At 37.7% G+C, this 25,239-nt stretch overlaps 2 protein-coding genes and 1 long non-coding RNA gene across 3 annotated transcripts in view; 2 read left to right on the top strand and 1 right to left on the bottom strand.

Annotated features, from left to right (window-relative positions):
- The first annotated feature begins 170 nt into the window (after nt 1-170).
- LOC144004904 (uncharacterized) lies at nt 171-1,561 on the top strand. Its single transcript, XR_013279462.1, has 3 exons — nt 171-305; nt 379-489; nt 1,372-1,561. It is a non-coding gene; the product is annotated as an uncharacterized LOC144004904 (long non-coding RNA).
- Nucleotides 1,562-2,700: 1,139 nt separating this feature from the next.
- Nucleotides 2,701-15,571, bottom strand: LOC144005351 (carbohydrate sulfotransferase 15-like). Its single transcript, XM_077503477.1, is given in 8 exon segments — nt 2,701-2,894; nt 3,229-3,376; nt 5,116-5,269; nt 5,946-6,105; nt 8,004-8,129; nt 13,062-13,392; nt 15,169-15,307; nt 15,309-15,571. Coding segments are annotated over 8 exon segments (1,515 nt in total).
- lhpp (phospholysine phosphohistidine inorganic pyrophosphate phosphatase) overlaps nt 3,837-25,239 on the top strand; it is a 106,192-nt gene continuing 84,789 nt past the window's right edge. Inside the window, exon 1 of the mRNA XM_077502552.1 lies at nt 3,837-4,219. The gene's annotated coding sequence lies outside the window, so the exon portion shown is untranslated. The remainder of the gene's footprint in view (nt 4,220-25,239) is intronic.

Below are 25,239 nucleotides of genomic sequence, written 5' to 3'. Positions count from 1 at the left end.
GTGGCCATTTTGGATTTTGGAAAAACATACAAAACAACAAAAATAGTGCTGAAAGGAGAAAAGTATCAGATGACCTTTGAAACACTGGGATTCGTCCCAACATGCTTGTGTATGTGCTGTTATGTCATTTCAGAGAAAGTGTTAATATTAAACTAGTGTTATGGAATATTGTGACAATTCTGGGTCAGATGCTTGCATATAAAGGAGGCCACGGCGAGGAAGAATGAAAATCCAGTCGGATTGTCGCCTGAACAACATGAAGCTCGTCCTTGTTGCTCTTCTCGTGGTGGTGCTCGTCAGCCAGGGTGAGTGTGTCGTGATTCCTTCACAACAAAACACGTTGAATTGTGCTCATTAAAGGAACATTTATTGGTCCAGGCAAGGCCCTGAAGTGTCGCTGTGGCGGACGGCATACTTGTCCGGGTGATGAGGAGACCTGCCAACCTTCCCAACCATACTGCGTCAGCGCCACCTACAACGATGGCACCTGTGAGTATTTAGTTCGTCTTGTCATATTCACATTCAGGCAGCACTGGGAGAAAAAAAAAAAAAGAAGTGAATTTTTCCCCCAAAAAATATTCTTTCATCTACACAAGATTAGGACTTTTTTTCTTGGATTCTTTTATTATTATGAAGGCTTTTTCACACTTTTTTTTCTGGGGAAAAAAAAAAAAAAAAGACTTTTCTGGTCATGTTTGCCCATTTTCTCTCTCTCTCTCTCAAAAAAAAAACCCAAAAAAGATTTTCCCCTTTTTTATGCTTATGTCTTTATTGTTTGAATATTGCATCAACATTTTGGGGGGCAATTTTTTTCTAAAATAATAATAATAATAATAATAACAATTCGGTCCTTAGAGGATCATGACTTTATTTGCCGATAAAATTACTTTGTTGTAATATTTCACATTACTGTACTTTGTTTTTTTTTAAACTGTTGATTCTCATCTCAAAATACAATTCATTTTGTAATTCTATTTTTTCCCTAAAAAATGAAGTCTTTATTCATGTGAATCCCTTTTTCGGTGACCCCCCCCCCCCCCCCCCCAACAAAAAAATTATTCTCCAAAATGTATTCTTTTGTAATATTTCACTTTTTTTATATATATAAAAATGACATACATTTTAATATGAAAATATTTTTTTTTTGTATAAAATACATTTTGGGTCAAAATTGTATCTTTTTTTTTTTCTGGAAAAGAAACATGAACTATTGTCCTCAGAAGATTAGATTTTTTTTTACACAAAAGGAGTAAGTCGTTATTCTTGTCGTCTTTTTTTTCCTATTTTATTTCTAAAAATACAATTTAAATGCATTGAAGACTAATTCTTCTTCTTCACTTTTCATTTTTCTCCCCAATTTTGTGTGCACAGCTCCAGACTACTGGAAATCGTGCGGCGAGGGGGTTGAATGCCTAATAGACCAGAGACCTTTTGCCACCTCAATTTCCTGCTGCGATACTGACTTGTGCAACAACTAAAGTTTATATTTACCAATGAGAGTTACTACTTACAAAAAAAATTAAAAATAAATAAATAAATAAATAAAACACATTTGACTGTCTATGGTCTTGTCTTTTATGCTTATATGAAAAATGGTTATGGCACTTATTGTTAATTGGAACAGTCTTCACCAACTTTTAGGGGCACATGCAATTTGTTGACATGTCTATTCGATTTTTCTGGATCAAAACTGTCCAAAATTAATATGAGTAAACGTCATAATCTTCACAAAATAAAGTCTCCTGTTAGCATAATTTTACATCATTTTCAACTTTCTGTTGCAAAAGTGCTTGCTATTTTTTTCCCCAAAAATGTTCAACTATGATTTTGTAAACTGTGCGAAAAAATTATCATTTCAATATATATATTTTTTTATATTCAAAATTCAAAACGGATTTTACAAAAAAATGTGCCAAAAATTGTACAAATGTGTTGAAAAGGGACCACAAGAGATTTATATTTACTTTTTACTGGAAAAAAGTCTTCAGACAAACAAATCACTTGCACACGCTCACACTTGTGCTATTTCCCATCGTTGATTCATTTCTGCTGCTTTCATAACTTAAAATCATTTAAAATAAAAAAAGAACGTGGGCAATTGAGAACGATGATGATGATGATGGTTATTGAGCTCGAATGTGGAGCATGGTTACGTGTGATTGAGTGAACTCAGGCCCGACCGTTTGTGATATTTGTGAGAATAAAAAAATTCCTAGTCGATTGATTGGCCAGTTAATTAAAATAATAATAATAAATGTATATACATATATATGATGAATAAAATCACTTCCTTTTGAGTCCCTTAATGATGGCAAAAAAAGATTTTGAGTCTCTGTCTTATGTTTAAAAAAAAAAAAATCTGCAAAAATTGCACTTTTGTTGCCAATTTTAAAATTGCTTGGATCGGCTGAGGCCGATTAATCGGTCGGGCCCAACAGTGAACCCCCATTAATTGTCCGTTTGTCATTCACAAATTTGATACTTTTGTTCTCAGGCTCAAGCCGCGTCTAAGATAAAAGTAGTGCTTTGGTTCCATGTTGAAGTGAGGGGAGGAGCTTCATTGAGTCAGACCGCAGCCTTGTCTTGTATGAAAAAAAAGTGCTTTACTGCCATCTTGTGACACCTTGAGGCAATTGAAAGCCTTTTTGGGTGAAGTTTCGCTTATTTGGGTGGTTCACTGTGTGTGTCCAGGGTCATGGGTCAGGGTTGTGAATCCCAGAGGAAGGCGTCGTTGTGCAAGACTTGCGCCAGCTTGCGGTTGAAGGGCGCATAGAAGTGGCGTAAGATGTGTTGCGTGGCGGGCAGCATGGGGCCCAGGTTCTTGTCCGCCGGCCTCCTGCTGTTGGAGGCGGGGCTTCTGTTCAGCTCCGACTCCATTGGCTGGCTCAGCGGCCCTGTTGGTACGGGCCACAAAATACAAAAGTTATTCAACTGTTTTATTACATTTTCATTTCGCGTTCTTGATAAAGTTGCATAGAAAAGTTTTTTTCTAACTCCAAAATGATTTGCACTTACAAAACGTTGCCACCAGAGGGTAGTATTGCATTAGCTATACTTAGAATTCATAGTTTTGGGTCATTCATGGACTAAAAATAGCACAAATATGGAGAAGAAGAAAAAAAACAAAAGACTAAAATGATGTCTTTTGTGTTGTTTTGTTGTTTTGTTTTGTTTTGTTTTGTTTTGTTTTGTTTTGTTTTGTTATTAGGGAAGAAAGTCATAGGTCACCCAGGCCAAGGAAGCGGAAGACGGTGTGCATGGTGTCCGTCCTGTTGGAGGCGTGATCCTCCAGCCTCAGCACCAGCATCTGCTCACGGCCGAACACGCTCAGCCAGTCCAGCATGTCGACTACGTAGAGACCCACATGCAGTCGCACCTGCAAAAAAAAAAAAAAAAAGTCAGTTTGGGGTTTCATTTTTTACGTGTTTAAATATTTTTTGTGTTACTTGTTATTAGTAGGTTATTTCTAGTAGTTTAAAGCAGTAGTTCTTAACCTTGTATATTTTTAATCAACTCTGAAGACAACCCTCCCCAAATAACCCCATCAGGAGGGGTCGGGGTGCAATTTGACAGGGGGAAAAAAAAACCTAACAAACCTTAATTTAAAATGTCATTATGGCTTTCAATTTCCCTTTACGTAAAAATGAGCCCATTTCAATCAAATAATCAATTTAGAATCTTTTAAATGATGTATTTTGAAGAACCCCTTGCAATTACAACACAGACCACCAGGGGTCCACAGACTACCAGTTGAGAAACGCTGGAACGTTCGAGTACACTTTTGGAAAACACGTAGTCACTTTTAACTTTTGAAGGTAATTTTTTACAGTTTTATTTATTTATTTATTTATTTATTTATTTAGTTAGTTAGTTATTTAGTTATTTATTAAAGGTATTTCGGTTTTAGAGGGTTTAAAGCATAATTAGTCAGTTTAGATTTATAGTTTTAGTATGCCCCCTACTGTTCAGGAGTGTCTACTACATTTAGTAGTGCCCACTTCTCGCGAGGGTCAAATGTAAAAAGCAAGATGGCTGCCTCAAGTTTACGTGTGTGAGTGGCGGACATCATGGAAGCTGGCTTTTCGACAAGAGGTTTTTCAAAGTACTTTTAGACATTATGCCTTATTTTCAAGTTTGAAAGTAGATTTTATTATCAAGTCATCTCCCTATCCAGCATCCAAAACCCGTTCCAGACCTGAACAAACAAAACAAACAAATGGTGAGTGATTGCATTGACATCTTTCTGAGACCTGTATCTGTTTTGAATGATCTTTTTGTTTTTCCTTAAAATGTCCTTCGATATCAATTTATCAGGCTTTAAAGATAGTTTGGGTTGGAAATGAGCACAATGCTATTTTGTTTGGTCCTTTTGAATGGTCAGTTTTGTCAATATTCCAAAAATATTGAATATATAAATTGCACTCATTTGGCCTCTGTTCTGCGCGATCTGCTTTGCTCTGATTGGTTTGTTTCGGATATGTGGGCGGGCATCTTATGACCACTGCTTCTTTTCATTGTTTATTGGCCGACCTTTGATGGATTTTGTACCCAGGTCATCCTGAGATTTCTTAAATCCAGAGAATTAAATGTTTTTTGTTTACTTAATTTGAACAATTGTTGACTTACAGCAGTAAAGTCATGTTGGGACAAGATTTGATTAAAAAGAAAAATGGATTATGACAACAAAAAATCAGACTACATTCCTAATAGGACTTTTGTATTTCCTAAAAAATAAATTAGACTTATGTCTCACATCATTGAAGACATTTAGCCTGTTTTCTGAATTGCTCTGCCTTGATCAAATGACATTCAGTGTTTGTTTACTTATGTTGCCATTTATGTTACTAACTAGCTGCTGGCTTGTAGCTGGCCAAGTGTAATCGTTTGTCCCTAAAACTTTCTTTACTGTGTGTGAGGACAGCTGTAATGCGTTTTTCACGCTCCAGCAGGCGTGAGGCCATTTTAGCGGATGGGCAATTTGGCCATTGGCGGAACGTGGTGAGCCCGTAATGGGCCATTCTGCTCTATGAGCATTGGGTCCGGGGCAGACGCAGAGGTTTGAGCTGAGAACGCTCGGTGCCAAGACTCCGGAGTGTGGCCTGGGACGGCACTCACGGGCATGGCATTGTTGACGCTGGTGTTGTAGACGCAGGAACAAAGCGTGTAGTCGGCCAGGCAGCCGTCCAACAGCTGCAGGGACTCGGACACCTTCTCGTGGAAGTCCACTGATTTGTTGGCGATGCCGAAGTACAAGTAGTCCGAATATAGCCTGAAGAGATGAGCACAAATACATAAACAATCAATTATTTCATCAAGTAATTGAGTAAATATTGATCTTGCTTGATCAAACAACAAATTGCAGATGTTGTTTTTCCCCACTTGGGGTCACCGACCTCAAGTTCTACACTGTAGTTTCTGTGACTGAGGGTGTGTGGTTTTACTGTAAAAAGCGGAGCTTAAACTGGTGAGTGACATGGGAGTTGAATAATTCATCAAAAATTAATCAACAACTATTTTGGTTATTAGGGTAATTGTTTCGACATTGTTCAACTTAAAATCCAAATCCTCAGAAATTTTGCCTCCTAACCGTAAATATTGAAAGAGAACGGATTATCTATGTTTAATCAAAATAAGGCATTTGAAAACATCTCCTTTCATTTAAAATGAAAAATAATTAGCTTAATTTTAGTTGATTTTTCTGACGTGTTTCAAACCAAACTATTAACTGAATGATAATCAGTTTGTGCATTTTCAGCACTGTCAGTTTGAAACAATGTCATGTTTTTGAAAAATGGGACATTAAAAAAATGTTTGTTTTAACTGATTTGTTGGCTAATCAAAAAAAAAATAATAATAAATAAATAAAAGAGACGGTTTAATCATTTATTAATAATTGTCTTGCCTTGTCGACCGGGGTGGTGAATACGATGATGATTGACGCGTACCTTTCCACCGGGTCCCTGAGTATGACGATAAAGCGGGCGTCGGGCTGCAGGGCGTGCACAAAGTCCTGGATGAGGAAGGGCGGCTCCCTCCCTCTGGTGGCGTTGTCGTAGAAGTACACCCACGCGTTGTTGTCCCACATGGTGGACGCGCTGGCTTCGCCTGCAAAACACAGAGGCGGATTTTTGTGGGACAAAAAAAATAAAAAATCAAGAAAAACTGTATGGAGTTAGAATCATGCCAAAACCCCGTAAACACAAAAAACCTGTTCTACGTACACAAAACGTGTAATCGACGTACTCAAAATGTGTTCTACATACACAAAACTTGATCTACGTACACAAAGAACAAAAAATGTTCTGTGTACGTAAAAAGCAATTCACGTGACTTTTAGCAGTTAATATTCTGCCGAGCAGTTCTACGTGCCGAAAACTCAAGATCCACATGCGCAAAGCCAGTAAACTTTACATCAGGGGGCGCTGTTGAATCAGCGCCATATTGAGAGAGTGTTTGGCCAACTCGTTGAAGAACTACTTCGCTGTGAATACTGATTGGGCGATTTAGCGCCTTAGCTGGTATTATTTATTTAAAGCGAGAAACAAAACCGACTCGACAGCTGTGATGCGCTCAATAGTTGCGATGTGATCTCTTTTAAGCTAGGATGAAGATTATAAGCATGGAAGCAACGCTGTTAGACGTCGTCATGTCTTTTGAGCTTAGTTAAATGGCTATTAAGTTGCTCATTTGATTGAGTTGCTTATTCGGTTTATTGTTTGGCTAGTTGCAGCATTTAGTTGGGTGGTTATGTGGCTATTTCTTAATGGTTGGTTAATTAGTTAATTGCTTAGAAGCTGGTTGGTCCAGTATTCATCTGTTATCAGACCAGTCATAGCAATTCATACAATAAACTAATTACAAGGGAATGTAACTGTTAAACTACTTGTGAATGTAAACGCAAATACGCGTTTACATTCATGTTTGCGTTCTCATCCACGTCGAAAGCCCATATCCCATTGAGGGGGGAATGTTGTGACGCCAGCCGATGTCAATTTCACGTTAGAATTCGCTCAAGGTTGCAACGTTAGCTAAATGTTCTCTGAGCAGTTTAATGGCTCTCTAAACGGTTTCATTGTTTTTTGCTTTGTTTTTTGTTTTTAACTTGTCAGAAGGAAATTTTTCTACCCCCTTTTCTCGCGACATATTTCCAATATTACAGGACCGGGAAATGACCCAGATACCTTCCAATAGCTGCTGCGACTGAGCAAGGTTGACTTGTTTAATACTGTTGAACTGTCAACATTACAAAGATAGCATTTCAGGGCTCTATACCGACTTTTACACTGGTAGCACTGGTGCGAGTAAGATTTTTAGTTGGTCGCACAGCACAGGATTTGGTCGCACCATTTTTTGTGGAGGTACAGCATGACCTTAGGCATATGCAACTCGATGTATTTGCAAAATATTTTATCGGAACACAAGTTTTGCCTGCAGCAGCAGTGGCTATCAAAACAAGTCAATAATTTGGTATAACTTAACTCATGAGAACATTTTGTTCAGCTCAGTAAAAGTCAGTACTTTTTTTTAATTTTTTTTTTATTTTATTTTATTTTTTTAATATACCTGCTCCTCGGCCGATGTTCCCCTGCCCTTTTCATCTGTATCATTTGAACTGTCCAAGCAAATCTTGCATTCCCCAGTGTGTGAGGATAACATTTCACGAGTGGCTGGTCCTGCCAACATTGAACCATATTTACAATTTAATATGGATCACCATGGATGAAATATTGCGATTCATGACCGGCTCGCGACGCTATTTCTGTATGAAGATCTCTGCCGCTGGCACTCTCATTCAAGTGAATGGGAACACACCTCCAGGGAGCATTATTATTATTTTTTTAAACCACAAACATTACAAATCTATCTACCTTTTAAATTGTCGTCTTCCGCACCCGCTCACTAATTGACGAAGATTGACGAGCATTTAAATTTGGTGAGACTTTATTGTAGACAGTATTTGACTTTCAGCAAAACTGTAGCATTCAACCGTGACGCCATCTTACCAATGATGACGTCAGGCCGACTCGGCGTCCCGCTTCCTAGGATGACATGAGCGCCCAGGTCGAACAAGTCCAGGTAGTCTTCCACCGGATAGCGGGTGTAGTAGCCTTCACTCAAACTATTGATCCCTGCAGGGGAAAAACAAATAAGAAAGTGTGCATCCATGCAGCTAAATGCTAACGCTAACACTGTCACAGTTGACTGTGCTTTTTATTTTATTTTTTGTAAAAGTACATAAATTCCAAATTATAGCCATATCAGAGACATGGCTTGATAATGAGAAAATAAGCGATATAGAAATGGAAGGATATGAATTGTTTACAATGAATAGGGAAAACAGAAGGGGAGGAGGAGTTGCAATATATGTTGATAAGGTTTTCAAATGTAGTAAAATTGAACATCTAACTACTACTGTGGATAATGTAATGGAATGTGTAACTATTGAAGTTCACATAAAAAATATATCAAACGTAATTATAAGTTGTATATATAGGACACCAGGATCATGTCTTGATACATTTAACGATAAGTTAACAGATATCCTTAGTTATACAAATGATAAAAAATTGCGAATATTGTGTGGTGATTTTAACATTGATTTATTAAATCCTAATGGACATCAGAAGACAACTGATTTTATAAATATGATGTATAGTAATAGTTTATTTCCTGTTATTATAAAACCTAGTAGAATAACAATCGATACAGCTACACTAATTGATAATATATTCACAAATAAAATTGACCTTAAAATAGAAAGTGGACTCCTTATTAACGATATAAGTGATCACCTCCCGATCTTTGCAATTTTTTATGATTATTTTGATAAAAAAATGAAGCCGACTACTTACACATTTGAAACTAGAGTAAGAACAACACGCTCCATGGCTGCCTTTAAGTTGGATTTAGAGAAACACAACTGGTCTGAGGTTTATTCAAATAACGATCCTGATATTGCATATAGTGAATTTCAGTCAACCATTATTTCTTTATATAATAAACATTGTCCATCAATTAAAATTACAAGAAAGTATAAAGGTCCAAATAAGACATGGATGACGAAGGGAATACAGAATGCATGCAAAAAGAAAAATAATTTATATAAAAGATTTATTAAATTGAGAACTGTGGAAGCTGAAACAAAGTACAAGATCTATAAAAATAAATTAGCAAATATTATTCGAATAAGAAAGAAAGATTATTACCATGAATTATTAGAACAGAATAAAAGCAATACACAAGAAATATGGAAAACACTAAATCATGTAATTAAAAAAAGTTCTAAAAAAACAAATTTTCCACAATATTTTATAAAAGATAACGATATGGTAATTGATGAAATTTCTGACATAGCTAATAATTTTAATGAATATCTAGTTAACGTGGGCAGTAACTTGGCAAACAAAATCCCAGAGCCAAGAAACAAACGTGAAATAGATAAGAACATTGTAAATAATTCATCCACAATGTTTCTTAATGATGTTAATGATATAGAAGTATTAAATGTTGTGAAAACATTAAAAAATAAAAAGTCTACTGACTGTCTTAACATTGATATGACATTAGTTAAAAGTATTATGAAATATATTGTACAACCTTTTACATATATTTGTAATTTATCATTTAAAACTGGTATATTTCCATCAAAAATGAAGATAGCCAAAGTCATTCCTGTTCATAAAAGTGGAGAAAGACACACGTTTAATAACTACAGACCAATATCATTGTTGCCACAGTTCTCAAAAATTCTAGAAAAATTATTTTCATATAGATTGGATAATTTTATTGAGAAACATAAGCTCTTAAGTGAAACCCAATATGGGTTTAGAGAAAAACGGACCACCTCAATGGCAGTCATGGAGCTTGTAGAAGCAATATCTACCGAAATAGATAATAAAAAATTTACTGTTGGGATTTTTATGGATTTAAAAAAAGCTTTTGATACTATAGATCATTCTATATTAATGAATAAATTACATAAATATGGAATAAGAGGTTTAGCTTATAAGTGGATGAAAAGTTATTTGGAAAATAGATATCAGTATGTGCAGTTTAATAATGTACAATCAGAACACATGAAGATCACTCATGGAGTTCCCCAAGGGTCTGTGCTTGGCCCTAAATTATTTATACTGTACATAAATGATATTTGCTATGTCTCAAAAATATTGAAAAGTGTCTTATTTGCTGATGATACAACTTTCTATTGTTCAGGAGAAAACCTGAAGCAGCTTCTGACTACTGTGGAGTATGAATTGAATATAATAAAAAAATGGTTTGATGTAAATAAATTATCATTGAATTTAAATAAAACCAAGTTCATAGTTTTTGGCACTAGACAAATCACTCATCAAGTTAAAATTATGGTGAATTCAATTGAAATAGAAAGGGTGAATGAAAATAAATTCCTTGGAGTTATTATCGATGATAAATTATGTTGGAAGCCACACATAGAAACTGTTAAAAGGAAAATGTCAAAAATCATAGGGATACTCTATAAAAGTAAGGATGTTTTAAACATGAAATCATTATATATATTATATAGTTCACTATTATTACCATATTTGACCTATTGTGTGGAATTATGGGGAATGGCATATAAAACAAATACTAACACCGTTTTCAAATTGCAAAAGAAAGCTATAAGAATTATTAATGGATCAAAATATACAGAACCAACACATCCACTATTTATTAAATTAAATGCAATGAAATTTTATGACTTGGTGGATTTTAAAATAGCACAAATAATGTATAAAGTTTATAACAATTTACTCTGCCACAGTACTCAGAAGTTATTTGAAATTAGACACAGTCCTTATGATATAAGGGGTACAAGTGTGTACAAAAAACCCAAAACAAGAACAAATATTAAGCAAAGGTGTGTATCTGTAAAAGGTGTTGATCTGTGGAATCATTTGGAAATTGCTCTGAAAAATTGTGACTCAATGCTGGAGTTTAAAAAAATGTTTAAAAGTAAAGTTCAAAAAAATTATCTATGTCAGACCAGAATATGAAAAATGTACATGTGAGTATGTGTAAATGATCTAGATAGGTATTATGGTATATGTTTAGTAAATTTATGTATATATGTTGTTGGTAAATGTGAATATGTTAAGTGCACTTGTGAATATGTATGTATGTATATGTGTATATATATATATATATGTGTGTATGTATGTATATATGTATATATATATATATATATATAACTTGGATTATATATATCATTTATTATTATTATTATTTTTTTAATTTTTTTTTATATACTTTTTTTAATAATTAGTAAATTAAAATTGTATTAATAATGAAATAAGTTTAAATATATTGAGTAAAAGGGGTAGGACTAGATAAGTTTTTAACTTCTTCCTACTCCCTTTTGAACATGTAAGTTATGATTGATTGAATGATTATTTTATTGGGATTTTCTTCTCTTTTGATTGTTGTTGTTTTCTGTTTTATTTCTGCTGTTCATTTGTTTATATGTTCAAAAAATAATAAAAGGAAAGGAAAGGAAATCTGTGACAATACAAAGTATTTTGGTTAAGTCTTATTTATTTCTAAAGGCGCTTTATGTTTAATATTTTCCAGAAAATGTGGAATTCATTCTACCAGAGTAAATTTTATTTTATTGTAATAGAGAAATCTATTTTTTAAAAGTACTGCCTTTGAAACAATTGTTTCTGCACCTTCTTGTGAAAAAGAGCAGCTTAGGCAGCTTTGTGTTGTATGGGTATGTTTCCAACGTTACTGTTGGATCATTTGGTGATTGGAAATAAAAAGTCATGGACATAAATTTGTTTGGCTACTTTAATTAATGAATACTGACAAATATACCTTAAAAGTATGAAGTAGCCACAAAGAAAGAAAAAAATCCTGAAAGGGGGGGAAAAAAAAGATGCATCAAAAATCGTGATAATCGTTCAATAATCGAATCGTATCACCCTTAATCCTAATTGAATTGAATCGTGGGGTGCCTTAGATGGCACACCCCTAATGACAAGACAAACCAGACAAAAGACAACATAAACACCCAAAATGCAACAAAACCCCAAACCCACCGAACCGAAACGTGACACAAAAACAATTGTACTCCAAAATAACGTCTTTTGAAATGATTGGAAATGCCATTAATCTGCTTTCCTTCACATTCTGCTGTGTGCACCTTGGCCAACTGGGGGCAGTACGAAACCACAGAAATATTGATCTTTCTTTGCAGAGGATAAGGAATATTTGCCTGTGGGTATTAAGATGTTCAAATATTGTTACTTAAAGAGTTATAACTCTGCAACGAATGATTTTATTTGTTGGCCCATTTATTTTGCATTGCATGTTAGCATTAAGCTATCAGAATTTTATTATTATTTTTTGCTTTAAAGCACCTCAAATCATGCCCATATATATAAAAAATAAATACATAAATTAGAAGAGGAATGAATAGCACTCGTGTGGAGGGAAATTGGCATTCAAATTAAGTCGTCATCCCACGATTGCGCGGCAGCTGTTCTTAAAGGCGGTATTAGGAGATTGCGATGCGTCGAGTGGGAGCGCATCTCTTTCAAAACGCCGTCATTATCTGATCTGCCTCCGTAATCAAGTCATCGTGGCTTTGAAGCGAGCTGTCACGTTGGCGTCATGAGCGCACTGACTGCCTTAATTCGTGGGAACCAATCAGAGATGGGCCGAAGTTATAAGTGAGTCACGTCTGTATCGTGGGGTAGATAAGTGGTGATAAAATTTAGTAGATACAATTATCGTCCACTGCTGTACACTTGAGGTCTTATTTTTAGAGTGACTGTTGTATTGCTTAGCTGTCTGAACTTTTAGTTCGACTAAAATTGGTGGCTTGAACCAGAATCGACTCGAGTCGTCATGTGACTTCTGGCCATTCAGCAGCTGGGAACAAATTTTGTACCGAAGTATATATTTATCTCGGTGGCATGCTAGGGAATGATTGTAATGAAATCTGATCACACACTACGAATTACCTCCATCTTAAATTTAGACTGTTTTAACGAGTGTCTCCATAAAGCTGCGTTACAAGCATCTGGTGACCTCACCAAACCTCTTGCGGGTCCACCAGTGCGGCTCTTTGAAGGTGGAGAACTGGACGTCGGGGTGCAGCCGCAGGCGGTCGTAAAGATCCGTGGTGCCGCACTTTGGCTGTCCAATGATGTAGAAATATGGCAGGCAGCGTATGCGGTAAAGTTTACCGTCGCGGCTCGATAAGTGCTTTCGGAAAGTGCTCCTCAAGTGCTGGAAGGTGGTGCGGAAGCTGCGTGCATACAAGTTGGCTCTATACGGGTCCGAGGTGGCTCTGCCGGCGTACTCCTCGTACCAGCAGGGGTTGCGGAAACCTGGGAGGAATTGGCGGGGGATGACTGAAAACATCTAAAAAGACAAAATTAATCCAGTATTAGCGGGAAGTTAGCATGGGTCAGACAGGAAAAACCTCAGGCCCTGATGGATTTTACGTTAATTTCTTTTTTTGTGTGTGTCGATGGTCATGTTAGTTATAAGATGAATTTAAGATTGTCTGAAAAGGCTCCAACAGAGGTTTGTGTTCCAGAGAGGTTGACGGTAAATCATCCACAGGAAACCCAAAACTAAACCCCAAAAGCCAGCTAAACTAACAAACGCTAGGTGCTTTCTTATGGTAGCTTTCATGATGCATTTTTTTTCTTTTGTTCAAATTAGGGGTGTTAAAAAAAAAAATCGATTCGGCGATATATCGCGATACTACATCTGCGATTCTCGAATCGATTCAATAATCGGCAGAATCGATTTTTTTTTTATTTGATTTTTTTTTTTTTTTAGGATTCACACCTTGAGCATGGAAGAATGTTATATGAACGGAACATTAAGCCTTAATATTTTATTTTAATGCTGTTCAAACATGAAACAGATTACAACCTGTATAAGACTGAAGTTTCAGATAAATAAATAATACATTTTCATATAAATCTTACACTCTACAAGCTTACTGATTAGTATTTTCTAAATTTGAATGAAAAAAAATCGTAACAATCGACTTAGAAATTCGTATCGGGATTAATCTGTATCGAATCGAATCGTGACCTGTGAATCGTGATACGAATCGAATCGTCAGGTACTAGGCAATTCACACCCCTAGTTCAAATGTTTGTTCTTGTCTTTTTGATACCAATGCTATTTCGAGAAAGTCAGGTTTGTTTACATTTCAAGATGAATCGTGCACTTTTCTTGACCTACTCACCAATCAGTTAATTTTGCTGATTTTTCGGTGAGAAATGGAAAGGAATTATTCATACCGTGTAAAGGCGCTTGTCAGCCATGTGGGACACTTCAAGTTTTGGTCTAGATCCCATACCCAAAGGTAAACCGCCAAAGACATGTGACCTGTTCCTGAACGCAACATGAATTGATAAAACACAGTGTACAGGAGTATCAGTCCTGAATTAAAACTAAAATATCGCATTATACTGGTATTGATTCATAACAATGCCAACCCCGGTATCAACATAATCAAGGTTTGGATTGATCTGATGGCTTACAGAGATATAAATGCAAAAATTTTGAAGAGCATTCCTGAATGCAGCACAGACAAACTCTCAAAGTCTCCTCACATTCCAGATTGTCTCATGATCAAAGGTCAAAGCCGCACGCCAGCTCCTCCAAATGCAATTAATGTCCAGATATGCTGGACGCGGGATATCGATCGTCCCGTGTGGGGGCCACGCTCCTTTTCATTAGCGCGTCGGACGAGAAATGAGTTATGTCGCAAACAGCCGAAGCAGAACTCGTTGTCATTCCAATTAATGGCCAATCTAAGATGAGGAAGCCCTGATAGAGGGCCTGGGATGACTTTGAGATTTTACTTTCAGTTTTGGATACGGCAGACATTCGAGGTCGCATTAAACAGAATTGAAATCATCAGCATTAAAGCCAACAGTATTCTGTCAGTTTGTGATCAGTATTTTTTTAAAATTAAGTCCCTGAATGCAGATTTACTTAGAAAGGTGAAATTTGGAACTGTGTCAACACTGATTTGACCCACAGAAAAGTATCAAAAAGCCATGTCTGAAAAGACCAAGGAAGCCTTTTCATGTAAAATGGCTGTTTTGAGGAAGAACTGTGAGGCAAACGTGCTGGCCATCAGTTCCAGATTCCCTGGAAGTTGTTACTCACATGTTGCTCACTGCGAACCAGAGCCTTGAGCTCCGGCAGCTGTCAGTCACCGCGGAACTCCACCTTGGACGCGATGGACTTGACCACCAGCTGAAGGTGCGCGAAGTCCTTGTCCGACGACAGGTTGAAGGCGAAGGATGACCAAGTGGGGATAAGGTGACGGCGTGAGCAGAAGGTCTTTCCTGTACCCCGTCAGGATGTACAAGGCCATGATGCTGAACGTGATGGCCATGCCGAGGAGGACCTTCCGGAAGCAGCCTGGAGCGCTCCACTTCCTCGGGAGCTCGGGCCCCACCTGCAGGATGGCGAACAGGTTCATGGGCGCCTGGTCTACCTGCAGCGGTCTCTTGCGATAGTCGTCCCTCCTTGAGTCCAAAAGGGTAAGAAACCCAGATTGATTCATGTTTTTCATACATGTAGCTCGCAGATGCACACGCAAGCATAACGGAAACCACATTGGTGGAAACCACAGGACAACTGGGACAAAACACAACTCAACTTTATTTATAAAGCGCTTTAAGAACAGGCATTTCTGTATACAAAGTGCTGTATATAAACATAAATATCGGTTGTTCAATAAAGATAAGGAAACAAAACAGAAGTAGGCGAGTAAATAAATATATAAATGCATTAATAAGTAGACTAAATATCAAATTCATACACACCACAAAACACCAAAAGCAAGTCTCATGGTGCGCCAAAAGCCAAAGAATACAGATGTGTTGTAAGACGTGTTTTAAAAGAGGATAAAGAGGGGGATTACCTAATATTTAGTGGAAGGTCGTTCCAAAGGGATGGACCGGCAACAGCAAAGGCTCGATCTCCTCTAAGCCTCCGCTTAGCCCTCGGTACCTCCAATTGAGGCTGGTCTGCTGACCTGAGGCACCGGGCAGGTGTGTAGGGATGCAAGAGCTCAGCGAGATTAGGTGGGGCAAGACCATTTAGCGATTTGAAAACAAATCGAACAATCTTAAAGTGGATTCTAAATTTCACGGGCAGCCAGTGAAGAGAGGCCAGGATAAGGGGTTATGTGTTCCCTCTTACGGGCACCAGTAAGGAGACGAGCAGCAGCATTTTGGACAAGCTGGAGATGCTGGAGGGAGGACTGGCTGATTCCAAAGTGAAGTGCATTACAGTAATTCAGCCGAGATGTAACAAAAGCATGGATTACCGTTTCTAAGTGCTGCTGTTATAGGAGATTTTTTACCTCAGCCAGCAGCCTAAGATGAAGAAAGATGGATTTGACAACAGCGGCAATTTGCCGGTCCATTCATCATCCATCATTAGTCGACCCACAAAAAAGTTTCAGGAAGGTCAAGGCCCAAAAGGCAAAGGAATTTGGCCATTTCCAACACAAACTCCTTAAGACCACCACCAATGTAGGAAATACAGTATTTTAAAGTGTTTTTACTCTTGAGCCGCCCCCACCCCAGCTGCATGCACTCGTAATATGGAAGCCGCGATGACACATGGGATGGATTCCAAGGGGTGGCAAAGCTTTGGTCGGACATTCAATCTAACAAAGCCAGTATGGGTCGTAGACTCGTAGGAGAGATGATATCATCACAAAATCGTATTTCTCAGTGTGGATCAAGAGTCAGGAATGTGCGAAATGAGAGATACTTTTTTTTTTTTTTTAAAGGGAAAAAAAAAGTTTCAAGATAATGGAGGTCAGCGAATGCAACCACCAGGCTCGCATGAGTCGCTTATGCAGACGTGATGGAGTGAAGACGTGCCGCTACACCTGCGCTAGGGGTGGGCAATATGACGATATTAGATCGTTAAGGACTTTAATGTGTTGATGATCTCATAAAGCTGAAATATCGTCAAGGTCATCTTCTATACCAGGGATGGGCAATCTCGGTCCTCGAGGGCCGGTGTCCCTGCAGGTTTTTGAGGCTTCCGTTTTCCAACACAGCTGATATATGATCAGCTCATCAGCAAGCTCTGCATAAGAGGGATAACGATCTCGTTGATTGGAATCAGCTTGTGTTGGAAAACGGACACCTCAAAAACCTGCAGGGACACCGGCCCTCGAGGACCGAGATTGCCCATCCCTGTTCTATACAGTTCAACTTTATGCGGGCTTAAGCTTGGTTTATGCTTGACGCATCCATGAGGTCCGCAATTCCACAATGTGAAATCACACAATTTCAGCATCCCCGTCCCTCCGCGATGCGTCCACATTGCCCACACGCGCACCTACGAGTATTTACTAATAAACTACTTTAAACTTTAATAAACTACGCGGAGTCACGGACGAGTAGGGGTGTTCCATATCATACCTTCTACGATATTACCAGTGTATTATTTTTTTTTTGGTGATATGTATTTGAAATATCGCGAAATTGACGTGGTGACATAATCCATAACATCATACGTCATGTTGTCCATGTGGAAGCACACGTGTTGTTTGCTGCTGCATAAAAACAATGCGGGAGCCTATGGCTGTGAACAAAAGTTCATTGCTGGAGCACTCTTGATCAGACGCACTTAAAAATAAAAAAAAGCAGACGGTGGTTGGATAATACTGAAGTGGTCACGTATTTTTTTTTTTGGCCAAGATAAGCAATCCGCAGTGGTTATTTTACCGTGACTGTTAAGTCGCCGCCTAGTTGACGTGACTTTGTGATGATAACCGACCGCTAACCTAATATGTTATTGACAGAAAGTGTGCACGTTTCTATCACGCAGCGCCCTAAAAGTGCACATTTGTGTTATTCATATTCGCTAGTAATGTGTACAAGCAATGCCGGCAATTTCTCGCTCCTCTAATTAAAACAATCAGAGACAGTCACGGCAAAAAAAACGCTCGGGGAGGGTTACCACCGGTTGCGGCAAAAATAGCCACTGCCTAGATAAAAGCAGAGGGAAAACATTTTTTAACAATACACTTACCTGCGATGTACAAAGCATGACGCACAAGCTGGCTGCTACCGTATCATTGGTGATTATTTATTTATTTATTTTGCCTCTACAACATGAGGACTAAACCACACAGGAGAAAAATAATGGACTTTCTTGACTCATGCAATTTGCTACTGACTTCTGAAGGTTTGTGTTTTCTTTGTATCTGCTATGTAAATGTGCTCCTTCAAGTGCTTTAAGCAGTTCCTGTGTGTTACAATTAGACCTTGCAGGGTAAAAAGTACCTGGCCTGTATTTTTTTAATTTAATTTTTTAAATTTCCATTTCATTACATTATGGTTGCTATAGTTGCACTTTGTTTACATTACAATTGTGAAAAAACGCGACTAATATATTGTGCTGTAATAAAAGTGCTAAGCACCAATCACAAATCTATTGTTCAATAATTATTACCAGTATCGTTACCAAAAATTTCTTTGAAATATCGTGATATTTTTAGGCCATATCACCCACCCCAACGGACGAGCAAACGCTCTCGTAAACGGTGTGTTCTACTTCCCAATTCTGTGTTTTATTTACTTTGCTAAGTCATCCCAAACTGTCGATTAGTTTATTGAGAAAAAACAAAACACAAACATTTTCAACTTCTAGTGTGGTGTTAAGCGCTGTTCATACACCGTTGGCATTCTACTGTCTCCTGTAGTCTGGGAGAATATCGACCACAGCTGCTGACGTGTACCCAAAAAGTGTTGCTGTTCAGTACCATTATGTTTACATTCATTGCACTATTTCAATTAAAACCTGTTCAGAAGGCTTAAGATGTCTGTTTTTTCTTCTTTTAGGGTTTTATATAAATTTGAAATGTTTTAAATGTTACAAAAATTGTCCAGAAATGTGCAGATTAGTCTAAAAATATGTGCAAAAAATAATCGTGATAAAATTTAGATTGTGATTTTATTTTTAAAGAATCGTGATATGACATTTTTACTATATCGCCCACCCCTAAGTCCTGCGCTCATTCATCAGGCGATAAGAAGCGCTGTGAAGGTGACTCATCGATGACAACCCCGTCACATGTGCACCCCCATCGCCCGATCTGTGGAACCCATAAGAGGATGCCTCATCCTCATCCTCTAGGCCCTGTCATTTACCTCGTCATCTTGCCACAGCAACACAGGCGCACCGACGGTGGAATAACAAGCAACCCTCCACCGACTTCATTCCTCCAAGCGCAGCAAAGAGGCTTTTTTGTTTATTGATGAAAAACTGCCCAGAGGAACAGCTGAAACTAGTCAGATAGCTGTTTGTTCGCATAATATTACATCGTTTTGAACTTTCTGTTGAAAAAGTGCTTGCTAATTTTTTTTCTTGTTTCCCGAAAATGTTCAACTATGATTTTGTAAACTGTGCAAGTAGGCTAAAATTATCATTTCAAAATGTCTTTTTTTTTTTTTTTAATATTCAAAATTTAAAAAGGATTTTACGGGGAAAAAAATGTGCTAAGAATAGTACAAATTCATTGAAAAAGGACCACAAGAGCTTTATATTTACTTTTTTATTGAAAAAAAGTCTTCATACTGTACATCTTCAGACAAACAAATCACTTGCACACACTCACACACGCGCACACTTGTGCGATTTGCCATCTTTTATTCATTTCTGCTGCTTTCTTAAAGGCGGGGTCTTCCGTTTTCACTCAGGGAAATAGACTATATCAAGACTGGATTTATACCCATGAACTCCTTCTCAATCGACACCTCTGGGCTTCTGTTAATGTGTGGCGGTGATTTTTTATTTTTTTTTCCCCGCTACCCCCACCCCCCAGCCTGTATTTTGCCATTTTGTGTTTGTTTTGTCAACAACGGGACATTTCTGTGGACAGACAGTTCTTTACCCCTCCAGCCAATCACAGAGTAGGGGGCGTGTCGCTCACTGTCTGCAGACGAGGCTGGGCGAATTTGTCGGCTGCATGACGTCACTCCCGCGGCAACTTCATTCATACATACATACATACATATATACATATATATATATAAACATTTTTATTTATTTATTTTTTTCCCCACTCACTCACACAAGCTTCTTGACAAGAAGAATTCGCCCGGCCCTGTCTGCAGACAGTGAGTGACCCAGCCCCCCGCTCTGCGATTGGCTAAAGGGGTAAACAACTGTCTGTCCACAGAAAGGTCCCGCAGTTGACAAAACAAACACAAAATGGCAAAATACAGGCTGGGGGGTGTGGGGGTTTAAAAAAAAAAATCACCACCACACATTAACAGGAGCCCAGAGGTGTGGATTGAGAAGGAGTTCATGGGTATACATTCTGTATTTATATAGTGCATTTTCCTTTTTTTTTTTTTTTTTTTTTTTTTTAAATACATACATACATATATATATGTATGTATATATATATATATGTATATATATATATATATATATATATATATATATGTATGTATATATATATATATATATATATATATATATATATGTATGTATGTATGTATTTTTTTTTTAAGTAAATATTATTTCTTTTTTTACAGCTTTTTTTTTTTTTTAGCTAGAATGTGCGCACATTCTAGCTCAACCCTGTAAAAAAATTGCCAGCCAGTCGCAGGGCACACAGAGACGAACAACCATCCGCACACACAAGCATACCTTTGCACACTTTGGAGCGCCCAATTAACCTGCCATGCATGTCTTTTTGAATGTGGGAGGAGACCGGTGAACTTGGAGAAGACCCATGCAGGCACGGTGAGGACACGCAAACTCCACTCAGGAAGGCCAAAGCCCGGTTAACCCTTGTGCCATTTGCTTAGCCAATTATGTAAATTAGGAGTTGATTGTGCAGGGGGAAAACAAAAAAAAAAAAAAAAAAAAAAAAAAATGAGCCACGACTTTGGAAAACTGGGGGACCGTCAAAATGCGAGTGTGCCAACATTTCTCAGCCATTGCATGAGGGAGATAACTATTATAATATCCCTGGAATCGGCGTTAGCCAACCGCGTAACATTAATGTACATTATAAGTGACATTTTTGGACCGATTGGACACTGCATGTATTTTATTGCAATTTCCGTGATTTCTGCATGAAATCCTTCTATGGACATTCCTCGACGGTGCCATGGGCATGAGAAAGATTTTGCACCCCAAATCCACCAGGTGGCGGTAGATGACAATTAATGATTTTCCTTGCAATCCCACTCCTTGTACAAACTGTTTTCTCTCCGGATTGCATGTTCGTGCATCCTCGTGCATCCTCGTGGATGTTCGTGCACCTTCGTGGGTGCTCGTGCACGCGCGTAACTTGCAGGAACATTGAATTGCACAAGTTACTGACTGAAGTTTAGTGTCATTTGAAATCATACAGTTGTGTGGATGCGTGTACAGTGCACACTCGATTTGAAATCGTGCACTCTCATTTGGTCGAGACATCAGTCGCTTTACTTCTAACACAAGTTCAAAGCGTACACCTGGACAACCCAATAAACTGTCCCCGATATCCGACCTGTGGGCTAAATGGACTGAAATCCTCCCCAAGTTGTTCAACCCGGGAAGGGACATTTGTGTGGACGAACAGCTTGTCTCCTTTAGAGGCCGCTGTTCGTTCAAGCAGTACATTCCCTCAAAGCCGGCCAAATATGGGATCAAAGTGTGGGCTGTCTGTGATGTGGAAACATCGTATGCACTCAGTCTGGAAGTGTACACGGGAAAGCCGCCAGGGGGCCCACGTACTCTAAACGTTGGGATGAACGTGGTGCTCCGTCTGTGCAACCCCTATGTGGGACACACAGTTACGTGTGACAATTTTTTTACATCCATTCCGCTGGCGGAACAGTTGAGAAAAAAAAAAATTGCACTCGTGGGCACACTGAGGAAAAATAAAAAGGAGCTCCCGCCAGCACTTCTGAGGTGTGCAACTCGGCAGCCACTCTCAAGGTGAGTTTTTTCTTTTTCTGTTGTATTCTAATCTGGCTGTTGCATTTCTGTTTATGAAAAGTGCTATATGAATAAACTTTTATTTGTATTTCATTCCAGCTTGTTTGCATTCACTCAGCATATGACAATTGTGTCATATATGCCAAAAAAAAAGCAAAAACGTGCTTGTGCTCAGCTCTAAACATCGTGAGCCAGTGGTCACCAAAGGAAAAGGCAACAAACCTCAGATTATTCTGGACTATAATAAATGCAAGGGTGCAGTGGACCACCTGGACCAGGTAAGCATAAATACTTTTTTTTTGGTCAAAGCTTTATATCACAGCTATCTTCTCTGATGTCATCTGATGTTTTTTATTGTCTTTTTTTTTTTTTTTTTGCAGGCTTGTGGCACTTACTCCTCCCGCCGGCGGGCGTTGAGGTGGCCCATGTGCCTTTTCTCGCACATGCTGGACGTATCATCATACAACGCTTATGTCCTGTTTTCACATGTGGAGCCAACCTGGAATGAGCGGAAGCTGTATAAAAGACGGCTCTTTCTCTGTGAGGTGGCAAAGGCGCTCGTCACTCCGGAGATCGAGAGAAGAATGCAAAACGCACAATCCAACGTACATGGTACAGCAGCTGCCCCAGAAAGGCCACTGAGGAGAAGGCGCCAGTGCGGGCTGTGCACAAAAAAACTGCAGGCGTCACACTCGTGTGCCAAATGTGGAGTTGCAATTTGCAACGCCCACTTGAAGAGACATTGTTTGAACTGTTAAAAAAAAAATGTAGTTATTAGTTAGTTGGTTAGTTAGTTATAGTATAGTTGTAGTTATTGTAGTTATAGTTGTTGAAAAAAAGTAGTTATAGAAATTTGTTATCTATTGTTGTTATTGTTATTGTTGCTATTATTGTTATTATTGATTGTTCTAATTACATAAATTCTGTTCACTCTAAATTCTTCATAGTTGTGACTGACCATTTCAACCATTGTATGACATTTTCCACATACATACACAATATAGGGCATATTTAGTTCTAGTCACAACACAGTTGAACATTTTGAGTGGTTGGAAAAAAAAATAGTTCAGTTATCACACCTCAAAGTAGCATTACATATTTGGCTATAATAATTGCGAGGGGGGTGTTCTGGGTTAAATTGCCATTGTCAAAAAATTTGTCATGCATTGAAAAAATTGTTGTTATAACTTATTACCTTATTCAAAGCTCTAATTATGTCATATGAAGTATTAATTTTTTATTTATTTTTTATACATGTATACAGCACAGTTCGTTTTCTTCATAGTCCATTCTTTGGGCTTGTATTGTCCTAAGAGGGGGGAATACATAAAAAAATAAATAAAACTTCATATGTATGGATAGTTCTGATGCCAATGAACATTTTGAGTGGTTGGAATAAAAGAAATATTAAAAATTGACTTAGTTATCACACCTCAAAGGAGCATTACATATTTGGCTAAAATGTACTCTTCGAGGGTGTTCTCAGTTAAATTGCCATTGTCAAAAAATTTGGCATGCATTGAAAAAATTGTTGTTATAACTTATTGCCTTATTCGAAGCTCTAATTATGTCATATGAAGTATTAATTTTTTATTTATTTTTTACACATGTATACAGCACAGTTCGTTTTCTTCATAGTCCATTCTTTGGGCTTGTATTGTCCTAAGAGAGGGGAATACATAAAAAAAAAAAAAAAACTTCATATGTATGGATAGTTCTGATGCCAATGAACATTTTGAGTGGTTGGAATAAAAAAAATATTAAAAATTGACTTAGTTATCACACCTCAAAGGAGCATTACATATTTGGCTAAAATGTACTCTTCGAGGGTGTTCTCAGTTAAATTGCCATTGTCAAAAAATTTGGCATGCATTGAAAAAATTGTTGTTATAACTTATTGCCTTATTCGAAGCTCTAATTATGTCATATGAAGTATTAATTTTTTATTTATTTTTTATACATGTATACAGCACAGTTCGTTTTCTTCATAGTCCATTCTTTGGGCTTGTATTGTCCTAAGAGGGGGGAATACATAAAAAAAAAAAAAAAACTTCATATGTATGGATAGTTCTGATGCCAATGAACATTTTGAGTGGTTGAAATAAAAAAAAATGTTAAAAATTGACTTAGTTATCACACCTCAAAGTACAATTACTTATTTGGCTAAAATGTACTCTTCGAGGGTGTTCTGAGTTAAATTGCCATTGTCAAAAAATTTGGCATGCATTGAAAAAATTGTTGTTATAACTTATTGCCTTATTCGAAGCTCTAATTATGTCATATGAAGTATTAATTTTTTATTTATTTTTTATACATGTATACAGCACAGTTCGTTTTCTTCATAGTCCATTCTTTGGGCTTGTATTGTCCTAAGAGGGGGGAATACATAAAAAAAAAAAAAAACTTCATATGTATGGATAGTTCTGATGCCAATGAACATTTTGAGTGGTTGAAATAAAAAAAAATGTTAAAAATTGACTTAGTTATCACACCTCAAAGTAGAATTACTTATTTGGCTAAAATGTACTCTTAGAGGGTGTCACTGATTCCAAGGCACAAGGGTTAAGAAAATCGAGGAAAGTTTTTCCACTTAGAAAATCTAAGTAAATTTCAGAAGAGGATTTTTCAAGTAAATTTTACTTTTATATTATTAGTTTATTTAAAATGAATAACTCAATTGCCATTTACTGGCAATTATCTAGCCCATATATCCATCCATCCATTTTCTTGACCGCTTATTCCTCACAAGGGTCGCGGGGGCTGCTGGCGCCTATCTCAGCTGGCTCTGGGCAGTAGGCGGGGGACACCCTGAACTGGTTGACAACCAATTGCAGGGCACACAGAGACGAACAACCATCCACACTCACACGCACACCTAGGGACAATTCGGAGCGCCCAATTAACCTGCCATGCATGTCTTTGGAATGTTGGAGGAGACCGGAGTACCCGGAGAAGACCCACGCAGGCACGGGGAGAACATGCAAAATCCACACAGGAAGGTCCGAGCCTGGACTCGAACCGGAGACCTCAGAACTGGGAAGCGGACGTGCTAACCACTCGACTACCGTGCCGTCTCTAGCCCATATATTCATTGAATATTACAAGGCGGTTCAAGTAAATTTTACTTGGATTTCATTAGTTTATTTTAAAAAAATACTTAAGTTACATTTACTTGATTTAATGTCTGTATAGCTTGATTTTTTTTTAACCTCTTCATTAGCCTTTTCTACTCACTAAAACAGGACTTATAAAGCCTAACATAAG

This window comes from Festucalex cinctus, chromosome 17, assembly GCF_051991245.1.
Source record: "Festucalex cinctus isolate MCC-2025b chromosome 17, RoL_Fcin_1.0, whole genome shotgun sequence".
NCBI classification, from domain to species: domain Eukaryota; kingdom Metazoa; phylum Chordata; class Actinopteri; order Syngnathiformes; family Syngnathidae; genus Festucalex; species Festucalex cinctus.
This window is presented reverse-complemented; position numbering and strand designations above follow the sequence as displayed.